We start from the raw sequence: 15,158 nt of genomic DNA, 5'->3' as shown, positions 1-15,158 counted from the left end.
AACAGCAATTACATACTGATCCCATAGGAATGTGCTAAGTGGCTTCCTATACAACTATGCAGCACGATGCCTTTCTTGTCCTCATTTCGGTATCATGCTCGGAGGTGACGGCGTGAGGTTCACTGATGTGTGATGATGATGATGATGATGCCGCCACGTGCAAGTGGACAGAGATCGTCTCGGGACAACAGCGAGGCGGGGACAGGGGTCACCTGCTCAGTCAAAACTCGAGCGGCCTCGCATTCTTCTCCCGGGTTACATTCTTTGACAGCTCGGCTATTGTTGGGCAACAATTCCTGTGACTCCCTATGAGAGAAAGTGTAAATCTACACCGCAATCTGACCCCAGGGGGAACCTACAGGTGTGAGGCTGTGGGTGTGAACGCGGTGGGTCTGCTCGACTAAAAAGCTTCACGGTCACTCGTCGAGTTCCCCTGTGAGTTTCCATCGGCCAGACAGACAGACAGACAGACGGACGTGCTGCGCGCAGGCTCTGCCTCCAGCTAAAACCTGGCAGGTGCCCTTGAGAGGAACAATGAGCATCTTCCAGAGCTAAAGCCTCCACAAAGTCCTCTCTGTATGAGGAGCTATGTGACACACACCGAGTCAAACCTGCCTCTGTGCGAGCCTGCCAGATCTCAACAGGGAGCACGCCTATCAGCGAAAAAAAAGGAAGAAAAAAAAAAAGCATTATGTCGGTTTCTCACAGTGCTCCAGTGACAGCGCTTCCCAAGTATGAAAAGAACAACACGGGAGCTGGCATGTGCCTCGCTAACCTCCTCCTCACTTCGCTCGCTCGCCTCGTTTCTGCAGCTTTCCTCAGCTACATAGACCTGCACTTGGTTTTTTTCAAACAAAAAGCGGTCACATGCTATTTTACTGATATGATTATGTTATGATATCTTGTATTTCTTGTATGAAACAGGTAGTACAAACAGAGTTAACTGGAGTCTGTGTGGGTATGTGTCTTGTGGGTCACTGCGATTGTCATCTATTTGTGAGACGACAACAAACGTCTGTCAAATTGAATTATTCTGAAGTAGTAAATTACAGTAAACGGTAATAGATAGTTTACTGTTGTGTTGTGCATCTAATGTCCTGACTCCCAATACTACAAATAAAATTAATATGGAGCCTTATTCTATGAGAAAGAAGAAAACAGGCATCGACTGTTGCTATTCCAGACTGTGTAACCTCTCAACTCCTCAAGACAAAAACAGACAAGTCATCAATCCAATCTAATTATGGATGCACACACACACAGGACAAGATGTAGCCATACTGATATAGATAATCAAATCACAATTATGCTGAATGTAGTTAAGTTTATGTTGTTGCTTCTTTAAATAAAACACTTAATGACAAAATACATTTAGTTCATGTGAATCTCTTCTATAAGACTATGAACAGTATTCAGACATTAAGATTACATGAGCCTGATTTTACATAAAAACATTTTAAGGTGAAAACCAGTCAGTCATCAATAGGGTTAGGGTCTTCAGGAATGGTAGGGACCCAGCTGAGCCACATTGAACACTAACAGGATATGTGATAATAAGTGTATGTAGAACTGGAGTCTCCAAAAACAAAAACAAAAAAGTGGTAAAAAGCTCAGTTCAGAGATGTTTTCCCTGCTTATTCAGTGTTATTGGCAGGCTGGGATCACAGTGTGTATTTAAAACTGGGAGGACTGTTGACAAAACACATTTTCTTAAACTATGGCCATCTCCCACCGCTCTTTGTTACCCATTAGTAATGAAAATGACTCAGTGTTTGCTTTTGACTGGCCCTGCAAAACCACATTATAGTAGCAGTTACTCCACCGTGTCATTTGTGTGGACGTCTCCGAGAAAAGAAAAACAAAAATAAAACCGCTAATCTAGCTGACAAATAGCTGAATGACATTATAGGGTCATATGGTATGATTTCACGATCCCCCTCCCCACCTGCTGAATAAGAGCCGTTGTAAAACGGGGAGGCAGATATCCCCAAATGTTTTTGTGATGGCTCAGAACAACACTCAGCGTGACGCAAGCCAAAGCTCACTCACTCACAGAGGCCTCACTCCTCCAGCCAGAGGAATTGCTAAACAACTCACTCCCACTGCCAGAGCTTCAGTTGGACCCCAGTGTGCAGCAGCGTGTTTGTGTGTGAAGGTATGTGTCTTTTAGCAGGACAGTAGGAGCAATAATAGTAGCTGCACCCGTGGCAACCGTGCTGTATGAATTGTTGAGTAAATAACTTAAGTCAATTAATAATTAACAGGCACTAAAATGCAAATTCATTGATGTGTTGATATAAAATGTACTGATATAACATTTCATAAACATATAATATTAGTGCTTAAACTGTTTAAAAATCAAAAAAAGCAGTTTCATGATTTCAATTCCACCATTTTTTATGATAAATCAAATGACACAATCACATACTAAGTAAGTTGCCACAAGTGTTTAACCCTGTGTGGGCAGACTGTACGTGACTACAAACGAGTGCCAAGCCATCAAAACCAAGTGAGAAAAACAGCTTAAAAAGTCAGCAGCCTCTGTCTGCTCTATACGCGTGCACTCAGGTGTTGTGGTTAAGTGCGGCTGTTAAGACGCCAAACAACAGTGCAGCAGGCGCTCTAGTGTGTGAGTGCGAGCAGCAAAGCTGTTATCACACCATGCACTAAACACTTCACGGGTGGTTCTCGCCGTATGTCACAATGGCAAACGTGTCGGCAACAACAGAGTAATTACAGGTCTGGTATGTATGTGTGATATATACCTACCTATGAGTCAGGGGAAAATGTACACACTGTTTGTACCCTTCATGTGACACTGTTTGAAAAAGCTTAAGGTGTGTTTACACATTAGTATTCATTATTCCTGTGGGCCACTGGTCAAACAAACACAACACGACTTTCTGTCAATACATTCCCAGTATATCTAAGGATAGGAATTTTGCTGGATAGGAATTTCAACTATCTACATTAGCCATCATTGGTAAACATCAGGTTTTAATGTAAGAATGTAAAAAACGCCTCAGCACAAAGAGCAAGGGCTTCTTTCAGCAAATAGGAGAAATGTGTAATAGAAGAGATAAAGATAAGTAAGACAGTAGCCTCTTTGGACCAGAAGGGAACAGACGTGTCTGATGTTATTTCAAGAACTTACACAACTTTAAGAAAAAAAAGTCTAACTTTCACGCTCACGCTTATCGGGCTTGGATGTTGCTCTCTCAGCAATCACCTGAATGCAACACATTCCTCTCTTTCTGGGATAAGCAAAGGAAAAACTAAAGTAGGACACACACTAAACTCCATATGTACACTGAGTGAGTAACAATAATCCAAAAAGATGGGTTTTCTTACTTCTGTTATGTCATTTTATCATGTTCCCACTTCCCAACCCTGCTCCCCCTGAACTCACCTTTACATTGGAAAGCATCCTTGAGGTTGAGCAGCACATCAGCGAACCACCGCACGTCGTTCACCAGCTTCATCACATACTCCGGGTCCACTCCCGGAGCCCCCACCGGCCGGGACGACAGCCCCATGCTGCTCAGGGGGTTGGCGTTCCTCGAGCTGCGGCCCATGTCCAAGGTCCTGGCCGACCCGGCCGACAGAGATCCTGTGAGGGGTTTGGAGAGGTGTCGCGGTCGTGGCAGACCCCCCTGGGTGTGCTTCGTCGTCCCACCGCTGCTGCTGCTGCTGCTGCTGCTGACACCACCGCTGCTGCTGCTCTTCCGAAGCATCCCAGCAGCAACCAGTGCAGCTGCTGCCCTTTACAGGGGGAGCAGCCCTGGTCCCTGGATGGCTGAGTGAAGACACACAGAGGATGATGGGTGAGGATGATGTGTGCGATTGATTGTGAGTCTGTCTGCAAGTATGTGTGTGGGTGGGGGGGTGGGTGGGGGGGGGTCCCCTCCTTAAAACCCACCAATCTGTACTGTAACTGTAGTAAACCCCAGGATGATGTCATTGTTTTTACAGAAATAACGTTTAACATTTAGCACTGAGTTTACAGTAAGCAGGACTCACTGTCAACTCCCATAGAGGTTATTTAATGTCTCATCTCAATGAAATCTAAAAGTTAAGGACTTTTCTTGATTTTACTTTCACTTAAACTTTAAGAAAAAAACTGTGACTGTTACATTAAACGACTTAGCGCAATGTTTGTGAGATAGCAGTGAACTCTCATTACATCGAACCACTATCTTCATAAGAAAAAAGGCAAAATACAAATGAAAACAAACACGTTAGACACAGTAAAATCACGTATGGTTTTTCAACAAAAACACGTTTCTTTTTCCGGACAGTTCACAGTGAAAAGTGATGCTGCTGCTGCTGCGGCTGCTGTCCCGGTGAAAACAGTCGACTCGGGTCATAAACTGCTTTGCTGGCACAGCCAAAAAAAAAACAACGGTATTTAAACTCACCTGCTCGGCAGTTTACTGACATAATGGCCACGATATCCAAACAACACTTTGCTTTCAAAAGTGCCTGTGAAAACCCGACTGCATTTCCGTTAAGAAAAAACAAACTCCAACAAAGGCGAAGAGAAAAGAAAAAGTTGTCCGCTGTGAGTCACTGTACATCGAGAAGTGGCCGACTATCGGCAAAACTCTCAAGTCAATTGTAATTTTACTAGTTGGGTTATCACGTGACCGCCACCGAGCGTTTTGATTGGCCAGACGGAATGGAGCCGTGGTGCCTTCAGGTGCTGGTGGACGTGTTGGAATTATGAATGATTCTTAAAAATAAACATTATAACAATTATGTACACAGCTCATTATCTGCAAATTGACTGTAAATGTCATATATCGAAAAACGTATATATACTTTTTTTTTTTTGTGACGGGGTATATACTTTTATATTTTAAATGTGTGCTATATACAATAGGGGAGACCGGGGACAGTTGCAACACTTTTTGCATTTGGCTCTCTTACTCAGAGACGGTTTGGATTAGACAAACCAAATTTTTATACAATAAACTTACATTTGTCTGTTAATAGTCAACACAATTAAAAGATGATTACAGAATCCACATTCTTCACAATTTGCATTTGAGTGTAAGGAGTCAGATGTTGCAACTGACCCCGGGCCCGGGGAAAAATACAATATATTTCATGTCTAGTAAAAGGATTTTTATCAAAAATGTAAGTTCTATAGTGTTATTTATTCATCAGCTTTGGTCAGATGGCAATTACAGTATAGATTTGTCTAGATGAGGAGGAATTATTGTATGTGCAGATGTCAAATATTCAAATTGAAAAAAAAAGACTTTCAGTGACATAGGATGAATGGAACAATTTGTGAGGGAGTAACTTTTATATTGCCATTGTCATTTATTCTCTCATCATTTTAATATTAGCAATACAACAGTAAAAAAAAAAAAAAAAAAGAATGTCAAAATACTGTTTTGTGGTCTGTTTGCAACTGTCCCCGTCCGGTCAGCCATGATTAAACTCCATGTGCTAGCTAAACAAAGTGCTCTTGATACATGCTAATCATATCACCTTAAAGTTAACATGTCACTCCATTAAACCATATAAGTTTGAGCAGAATCACAGTTTTTTTGCAATAAAACCTGGAGCATCTTTTGAATTCAACTGATTTTTCTCTGCAAGGGGGGGAATCCAACTAAGCACGTGCTGTGTGAGTATCATCACTGTAGCTTGTTCATGATTGGAGAAAAATGACATGTTGCGACCATCCCCTGTTGCTTCTGTCCCTGGTCTCCCCTACTGTGCAAAAGTTTTAGTAAGTTTAAGACAGATGTGGGGGGAAAAAATGCTGTAAACTAAGAATGGGGTAATAGTTTATTTTCTTCAATTAACAAAATGCAGTGAATGAACAGAAGATCAATTAACATCAAATCAATATTTGGTGTGACCACCCTTTATTTATATTTTTAAAAGCATTGTAAGGCTACTTTACAGCATTTTTTTTTTTCAAACCGGCCCTAAACTTTTGCACAGTGCTGTATATGTCAGTGCTATATTGTTTACAATGAACACATTATTTGATGTATGGATGTAGCTGCAGATTATGTTGCAGTTGTGCCTCTGGGGGTTGTCCTGTGACATGAGGGTTGAGGTCTCACACTCTGGGCTGCAGTGCTTACCTGGGCTACACATGTGGGAGTCAGGTGCACTGGGACTCTTGGATGTTGAGATCGATCCAGACCCTTGGCTTCTGTGACCAATACCGGGCCTTGAGGGGGCCGCTCCAACCACCACCACCACCACAGAGGCCCCCCTGAGTGGGTCATCACCTGTCTGGATGCTGCTGGTGTCCTCATGGCATCCTCAAGCAGCTGGACAAGTATAAAGCCAGGATAATGTCCACCGTCAGCTCTATCTGGAAAATTGATTCAACCAAGAAGGAAAGTAAAATATATTCATATCATATACAGTCATAAAAAGCCTTTGAACCTTTGAACACAGACCAATGTTATACCAGTGAGCAGAGGCAGATCCTCATGAGTGTCCTCGCCTTCCCTCAGTGGTGAAGACAGCTGAGTATATCTGAGTCTAGCGTCCCCTCTTTGAGCTATTTTATATCATATCACATGGAAATATTTTAAATACTTTCTTTGAAAACGTGATCATTACTGATGAGTAATTTTGTAGAATATAAGATAGACATTAGGAATGTCATGTATTTGCAATACTAACAAAACAGCATCTAGACAAGACAAGACAATAGTAATACAACCAACCAGTGAGAACTGGTGGACCAGTCTGCACGCCTGAGTCTGACATGACAATGAAGGCTGCATCAGTTCATCATGTGTGTATAATGTATACAGCTCAGGGCCATTGAGGAAGTATCTTTGCCTGATGGTTCACAGACTTGATTTCTCAAATCTATAGTGTGTAGCTATAACATACCCAACATACTAACTGCACACATGAAGAGGAAGGGTTAACAGATGTGACAGTGGTCATCCGTTTTGTGACGTTTTGAATCTCTAAATAATTTCTATTAATTTTTATATGTAAATATTAGCATTTTAGATCAATAGCTTCCAGGTCATGTGATCAATTGACTCATATTCAGTTTGGGATCATAGTATACTCGACTGGCTGCATGAGACACCTCTTGTTTTTACGTTTTACATCAGTTTATAATTTTGTATTAGTTTGTAAATATTAGCATTTTAGCTCAATATCTTCCGGGGCATGGGAGCAGGCCTATCTTTAGTAGGCCTACTCCACTGGTTGCATACCCCTCTTGTTTTTACAGATTCTGTTCATAATTTGTACTCATTTGTACTATTATGTAAATATTAGCATTTTAGCTTCTCAATAGCTTAAACACAGTATCTGCTTTAAATATCCCACATTTGTATTTTTAAAAAAGGAGGTCGGTCGGTACACACTGTAGCCGTCTTCTCCGTGTGTTTAGCTACTGTTGGCGTGGCTTGCGAATAGTCTGATTGAAATGAAAACATCTGGCTTTTTTACACAGTCCAATGAAGATGGTGCGATGCTGATAAATTAAGAGTAGCAGTTGGTAGGCTACAGACCAAACGTCGTTTAATAATCAGCTTATTTGTGAGCCGATTGAGTTGCCATACGGCCTACCTTGTTCCTTTTTCTGGAGACCCACCGGGAACTCACCTTTACATTTGCGGAGTGTTTACCACAGAGTGCAGGTGTGCAGGTGTCCTGCAGGTGGCGCTCGCTGCGTGTCGGTCGAGAGAAGAATGAATTAGTGGTTCCCAACCTGGGGGGCGCCAAAGCGAAGCCCTCTTGATTTTAAGGGGTTTAATAATTTTAATGTAATTAAAATGTTAAATAAATGAGTAGGCTAAGCATTTAATTCATATATGTGACAAAATCAACTAAATTCAAGGGCCACATTAAACATTTATTCGTGTATTTAAATAGATAAACAAATAAATGATAGGCCTATATCAATAGATGATTGAATATCAACAGTTTTAAAACATTAAATAGGCTACATAATATACAGCAGGGCAATATCAGTCACAACAAATACTACTGATAATAGTATTTTTGGTTACAGAAGTTAATACATTTATAATTGATCAAAAAGCTAAGCTAGCAGCAACAAAAAAGAATAAAACTGCTGATCTTCCTATAAAGTTATGCAGGGAATGTCATCATCTGTAGCGAGTATGAGCTGATGATTGAATTAATAAAAAATACAAACACAATATTTCAGTTTAGCATTGGCTGATACATCAACTTGTTTAATCAAATAGGCCTACTGGCTAGCATGCTACATTATGTTCAGCATGCTTCTTTACATTTTTAATTTATCATAATTTTGAGTTATTATCTCATTATTTTTGAGTACCGTAATTATATCTTTCTTTTTTTCATCAAGTGGTGGGAATGGGCTTCTACATATAGCATTGTGTATGGATCAAGAGTTTTTACCTGAGATGTGTAGTAGCTAGGTGTCCTGCAGGTGGCGCTCGCTGCGTGTCGTCTACCCATAGGGAGTCTACCACTTGACCACACCAGAAACGTGTGGCAGCGTTTACGCATATGAATGAAGAGACCAATTTTTAGGCCTACAGTTGTCTGAGTGGCTGATGAAATGTTACTTTACACTCGACTAAATGACTAAATCTCCCCAACAGCCCCGACCCCAGAAAGAGGAGTGCTGTTGTATGATAAGTGAGTGTCATCAATAGGTGAAGCTGATAAAATGATAATTATGTTAATTAAGACATAGAATAATAACATTAATTGACATGAACTATTACAAAAATAAATAAAAGTATGTACACCTGTAATATGAAACAGATACATTTAAAACGACTTGTGATTCACTGTCACCTGCTTCACTTCAGAGACCTCATCTCCTTGAACTGGTGGATTTGGAAGATGCCACTTTCTACTATCAATTGTGTGCCCAATGTGATAAATATCACTTTCTAAAATAAAATGAGACATTTGGTGAATTTATTTTGGCATATTAAATGAATTAAATGTTAATAGGTGCTATCTAACTCAGTACCTGAGGAGGAAAGACTATGCACATTATGTAATTTAAATGTAATTGAGGATGAACTGCATTTTGTGTTTCATTGTCAGTTATATGACGAAGCCAGGCAGTTTTTGTTTCAGAAAATGCAAAATGTGAAGCCTGAGTTGTTTTGGGTTGATGATGAGGTAAAGTTGGAATGGTTCTTCAGAAAAGAAGTCTTTACTATAGCTACTTTCATTTTTTTTTTTAAAGTGCCTGGTCAAAAAGAAAAAGTACATTATTTATGGGAATTCCATGTGGTTTTTGTTTTGTCTGTGCTCTGATGATTTTGTTTGTTGTCTAAATATGAAATGTGTCTTATAGGCTGGGCGCCTTAATTGGTGCATGATACTTAAATAAATATAAATTAAATTCAATCTATGCTTTTGTTTTGTTGTCCACAGCAGCTTCTACTCCTGTGTTGCCCATCAGAGGTTTGTGTAAAGAGGAGGGTGATCAACAGAGATGAGTGGAAGAGACCCCCCCCCTCCTGTCAGATGATCTCAGATCTGTCAGATCAGACCCAGAGCAGAGATCAATGACAGGTAGCCAGTCAAGCCTTGGCTTTGTCACACATTCCCGCCAGGTGAGCAGTTTCCTCCTGCAGCTTCTCTACACACGTCTTTACAGGGGGGTGGGAGGGGGGGGGTCTCTTCCACTCGTCTCTGTTGATCACCCTCTTTACACTGTGAATAGACCCAGACTCTGCTGAGGAGTCACCGCCCTCAACGACCCAGGAGATGTGTGACAGCTCCCGCGGCCTGACACCATCAGTGACACCCCCACAAGACTACTGTGTGTGTGTGTGTGTGTGTGTGTGTGTGTGTGTGTGTGTGTGTGTGTGTGTGTGTGTGTGTGTGTGTGTGTGTGTGTGTGTGTAAAGGTGACAAAGTAACAATAAGCACATGACAATGTAGCTGTCTGAGCTCTAACTCTATTTTAATAAAACACACAAGAAAGTAACTTGCACCAGTCCAAGTACGCACACAAATATTTTACTACTGAGCTTCATGCAGCGGGGGAGAGGGACATGTCCCCCGCACTTCCCGTACTAAATCCCCGTGTACCCCGCGTCCGCTACCAGAGATCCAGAGATGGACTCGACCCCAGTACTTGAGTAAGAAAATACTACTGGTCAAAATTTACTCCATTACAAGTAAAAGTAGCTCAGTCGACATGTTACTCGAGTAAGAGTAAAAAAGTACTTGCTTATAAAGGTACTTACACAAAAGTAGCTTTTAAATTAAAATATAAGTAAAAGTAAGAGTAAGAGTAAGAGTCCTACATTTCTTATTTTTCACAACAACGAATTAGCCTACTATAATTTTTTCTAAATGAATTTAAGGACCTTTTAACTCTTGTTTCTGAGAATTAACTCTTTGAAACCACCTGCACTGATGTGCTGCTTTTAGAACCACAATGTTATAAAGCCTGCAGAAACACCTATAAAAACAAATAAAAATGAAGGGGATCATAAGATGACGTGCCAGCAGGCTCTTCCCTCTGTCCTTCAGTCTCTTCTCCCTCCTTCTGTGTCCTGGCCTCGTCTTTTAAGGTTGGGCTGGTGAGGGTTTATCTTTACTGGTGACCCCCGCACGGACTTCCGTCAGCCACTGCTCCACCGTCCGGTGCTGCGGGTCAGAGGATTGGCAGAAAGTCTGTCTTGTGTTGCGGTGGATGCTGTGACCTGTTGCCCTGACCATGTGCTGGCCACACAGACTGCAGGTCCTTGTTCTGGGGGGCTTGGGGACCACGGGGGCCTCCCGTTGTTTCTTCCACCTCCATGCCGTCGTACGGGGAACCTTTAGTCTGGTGCGTTGACTGGAGGTCCCTGGTTGTGGTCGTGGTTGGCTCTCCTCAGTGGGGGGGGGCTGGCCGTGGTCGAGCTGTTTGGCTCTGTCTGAAGAGGAAAAGGTCAAAGTTATGATGAGTGTTTAGCTCATTGACATCACTCTCGGGTGATTAGACACTCAGTATGTTTACATGACATCTGACTATAATTAACTAGACAACTGAAATGCATGTAAACGTGTTGGTCCGACTAATACCAGACTTCTACAAATCCAACTAAAACACTCAGTTTTCTTCTGCGTGTATAGGCTAAATCTTAATAACAAGCGCCTGGGCCCGGTTGTTCAAAGGTAATCTGATCTGATTTTAGATAATGGATTGGATCCCATCTTGAAAATGGGTTGTTCAAAACTAAAAACAGATTCTGAGATCCATTTAGATCATGTAACCCAATCTTGGTTATAATCTGGATCAAACCCTCAGTTCAAAACTTTTTAGTAGGATCAGGAAAACTTTGATCCAAAAAAAATCAGGATTTATAGGCTACTGATCCCAGCAGTCGGGTGGGTTCGAGGTGGATTTCAGGTAGCCTACAAAATGTGAATTAAATGAAATTGAAACTGGTCAAATAATATTTTTTTTATAATGTAGTAGCCTATATACATTTATTGATTCATATTTTGCACTTGATTTTTAAACCATGACAGTGATAAAGTAGGCTAAATAAAGTTAAAATTTGATTATTAATTGAAGAACTTTTCCCCAACTACTGGATAATTTAATGAAATTTGAGGGAAACTGAGGGGGAAATTTCACAGTGTATTTGTTACACACTTTGAGTGACCCCATACTGCAATCCTGATCCAATCCAACTTTGTATTGAACAACTGGGTCAAAAGTAAGACGGATTACATGATCCTGGATTGGCAAAAAAACAAAAAAACAAAGGATTTCAAAATCGGACTAATTATCCAGATTAAACCTTTTGAACCAGCGGGCCACAGTTGATGCGTCAGCGCCGATTCAGTGCATTTCACAGTGCAACCACAGTCTATGAGTGCAACCAACGAGAAGAAGTGAAGATGCGATGAGACCATAGACTGTAAAAAAAATCAGTAAATCAAATCGGCCTATGAGTAGCAGCTACAGCTTGATTTAGCAGACTGACCTTCATTTTTGGGGGGGTCATCATCTCTCCTCCTCCGCAGCAGCCTCTTCTTGCTTGGACTTGACGCGGTTTTGGTTTTGTCAGACATCGCAGGTGACAAGAGAGCAACAGGTACAGCAAACACAGCAGCAGTGAACTCACTGAGTTGACCTCTGTGTTTCTCCTGCAGCTTCTCTCCACACATTTCCGCGCGATTGGGGGCGGGTCCCACTCATCTCTGTTGATCACCCCCCGCCATCCCCCCTTAACGTTTAACTGTAGGCTACTTTATCATTATAGTAGGCTACAATGCTTCTGACTATTTGTGCTTTTCGATGTGCTGTTCTAATCTGCACCAATGTTGGTTCTACTTGCTCATTAAATAAGTAAGGGATAATGTATAGTTCGGAGGTTGTTATGGAGAAATAAACCCCGACAGGTTGATGATGACAGACCTGTCACTGTCAGATAGGCTAGCTACACTCCAGCATGCAAAAGTTTGGGCACCCCTTTCTGTGAACAGTTGAGCAAGTGGACGATGAAATTATTTCTGGAAGGCATTAAGTTAAACAAACACCCTATTTTCAATATTTTAAGCAATACCAATGCAGTATTTTTGTTTTCTATAGTTTTATAGTGAAAAGAGGAAACAAAGTAGCACTCTGCAAAAAAGAAAAAGGGAAACTCTCAGGGAGCTCAGATAACTTTGGCCAAGTCATCAGACAAGATATTTAGTTTTCAAAGAGGGGGCTACCAGCTACTGACTATCCAGGGGCCCAAACCTTTGCCATGGGCCCTTTTCCTTTTTTTTGTCATTTTGGAAATGTAAAAGATGTTTATAAAAAAGAAAGAAAGAAAGAAAGAAAGAAAGAAAAAGGAGAGTCTCTGCACACTTGGATCAAATGCAAGTTTCAGTATTTTAATAGACAAGCATTTGGAAGATGCCACTTTCTACTATCAATTGTGTGATCAATGTGGTTATCATGAATTAGTTGATCAATGTGATAAATATCACTTTCTAAAATAAAATGAGACGTTTAGTGAATTTATTTTGGCCTTTTAAATGAATTAAATGTCAATAGGTGTTAACTATCTATGTCTGCTTTTGTTTTGTCTATACCAGCTCCTCCAGCCTCCCGTGCCCCTCCTCCCACTCCCACCAGAGGACGCCCACGGGAGCTCAGAGGTTTGTGTAAAGAGGAGGGTGATCAACAGAGATGAGTGGAAGAGACCCCCCCCCCCCCCCCTGTCAGATGATCTCAGATCTGTCAGATCAGACCCAGAGCAGAGATCAACTAGAAAAAACATTTCCAAGAATGGAAATGGTGTGAATGCTGAAAGCAATGCTGAATGAGCTGAAGAAATTGTTGAAAGAAAGAAAGAAAGATTAAAACAAGAGAGAAAAAAGAAAAGGAAAGAAAGAAAGAATCAAACAAACAAAGAAGTAAAAAGACATAAATGGAGTGAAAGAAAAAAAGAAAGAAATGGAGTAAAAACAAAGGAAGAGAAAAGGAGTAGAAAGAAAGAAAGAAAGAAACAATCAAACAAACAAAGAAGTAAAAAGACAGAAATGGAGTGAAAGAAAGAAAGAAAGAAAGAAAGAAAGAAAGAAAGAAAGAAAGAAAGAAAGAAAGAAAGAAAGAAAGAAGAAAAAGAGAGAGGGGGATGATAGATAGAAAGAGGTAGATGGATGGATGGATGGATGGATGGATGGATGGATGGATGGATGGATGGATGGATGGATGGATGGATGGATGGATGGATGGATGGAGAGGGAAGGATAGAAAAAGTTACGTAAAATACAAATGAAGGAGTAGAAGAAAGAAAGAAAGAAAGAAAGGAGACAGAGGGGTTAAAAAATAGGGAGGGGTATAGATAGAAAGAAAGAAAGAAAGAAAGAAAGAAAGAAAGAAAGAAAGAAAGAAAGAAAGAAGACAGAGGGGTTAAAAAATAGGGAGATAGATAGATAGATAGATAGATAGATAGATAGATAGATAGATAGATAGATAGATAGATAGATAGATAGATAGATAGATAGATAGATAGATATTATTTAAAGTGCAAAATCACCATGGGACATGGTCTCAATACACTTTACAATAAAAACAAGTACAATAATAACAGATAAATAAAAAACCATTCGAAAAAACACCAGAGGAAAAGGATAAAATAGTTAAAAGTTTGTTTACAATAATGACAGTCAATAAAACAATTGTAAAACCAGAGAAAAATGCTAAAATAAGTTAGTTAATCAAAGTATTGGGTAAAAAGGTACGTTTTAAGACGGGATTAAAAAATTGCGATTGGATGTGGCGTTTCTAATATCTTGTGGGAGGCCGTTCCATAAAAAAGGAGCGCTGTAGGAGAAGGCCCTGCCACCAGCTGTTTTTTTATTGATGGATGGAATGACCAGGAGGTTTGAACCAAGGGAACGAAGAGGACGTGACGGAGTGTAGGGAGTGAGCAGTTGAGACAGGTACAGAGGTGCAAGACCATTCAAGGCTTTATAAGTTAAAAGAAGAACTTTAAAATCCGCTCTAGCCTGAATGGGCAGCCAATGTAGTGATGCTAAAACCGGTGTTATGTGATAAAATTTACTTGTTTTCATAGATAGATAGATAGATTTGACACATGTTAAAAGCTGCGTCCTATATCCTAGGCTCCACCTGTAATTACACTACTATTTATAGAGGTGGAAAGGTTAAATGTCTGAACTGAAATTCATGAGAAAAAAATAAATTGTTGGAGATGTTTACATCAAAAGTATAAAATCATTGAGAGGCTGATGAATTTGAGCTGAAAACCTATGTGTGAGTGTGTGTGTGTCTGGGTGTGTGAGTCTGACGGTCTCTCTGTCTGCGTGTACATGTGCAGAAAGTAAAACTGTTGATAAGCGCCACAGAACTCCTCCCTCCCTAATGATCTGATTGATTACACCTGCGTGGCAGCCTGCCCTCAGAAGTTACCATGGTGACTACCATGCTTACATTTTACTGTGTGGAACAGTGTTGTGTTTGTGTGTTTGTCTGTTTGTGTATGCGTGCATGTGTGACTGTGTGTGAGTGTCTGTGTGTGTCTGTCTGTGTGAGTGTGATGCCTGTGTTTGTGCGTGGACATCCTCTGTCAGTCTGGTTTATCATGTGTCTGTGTGGGGCTGTGTTTAAAAACATCTTAACGAGCGGCCAGGCTGCACCTGCACTGTTCTATTTATAGACTTTGATAACGAGCTGG

At 40.8% G+C, this 15,158-nt stretch overlaps 1 protein-coding gene across 1 annotated transcript in view; it reads right to left on the bottom strand.

Annotated features, from left to right (window-relative positions):
* LOC311001011 (rho GTPase-activating protein 29-like) overlaps nt 1-4,576 on the bottom strand; it is a 31,782-nt gene extending 27,206 nt beyond the window's left edge. Inside the window, exons 1-2 of the mRNA XM_083991956.1 lie at nt 4,419-4,576; nt 3,410-3,796 (exon numbers count right to left, since the gene is read on the bottom strand). Coding sequence (XP_083848082.1) covers nt 3,410-3,734 — 325 coding nt within the window. The 5' untranslated portion in view covers nt 3,735-3,796; nt 4,419-4,576. The remainder of the gene's footprint in view (nt 1-3,409; nt 3,797-4,418) is intronic.
* Nucleotides 4,577-15,158: the final 10,582 nt, after the last annotated feature.

This window comes from Trachurus trachurus (genome assembly GCF_905171665.1).
Source record: "Trachurus trachurus genome assembly, chromosome: 17".
Lineage (NCBI taxonomy): Eukaryota > Metazoa > Chordata > Actinopteri > Carangiformes > Carangidae > Trachurus > Trachurus trachurus.
The sequence above is the reverse complement of the archived record's forward strand: the minus strand, read 5'-3'. Positions and strand labels throughout refer to the sequence as shown.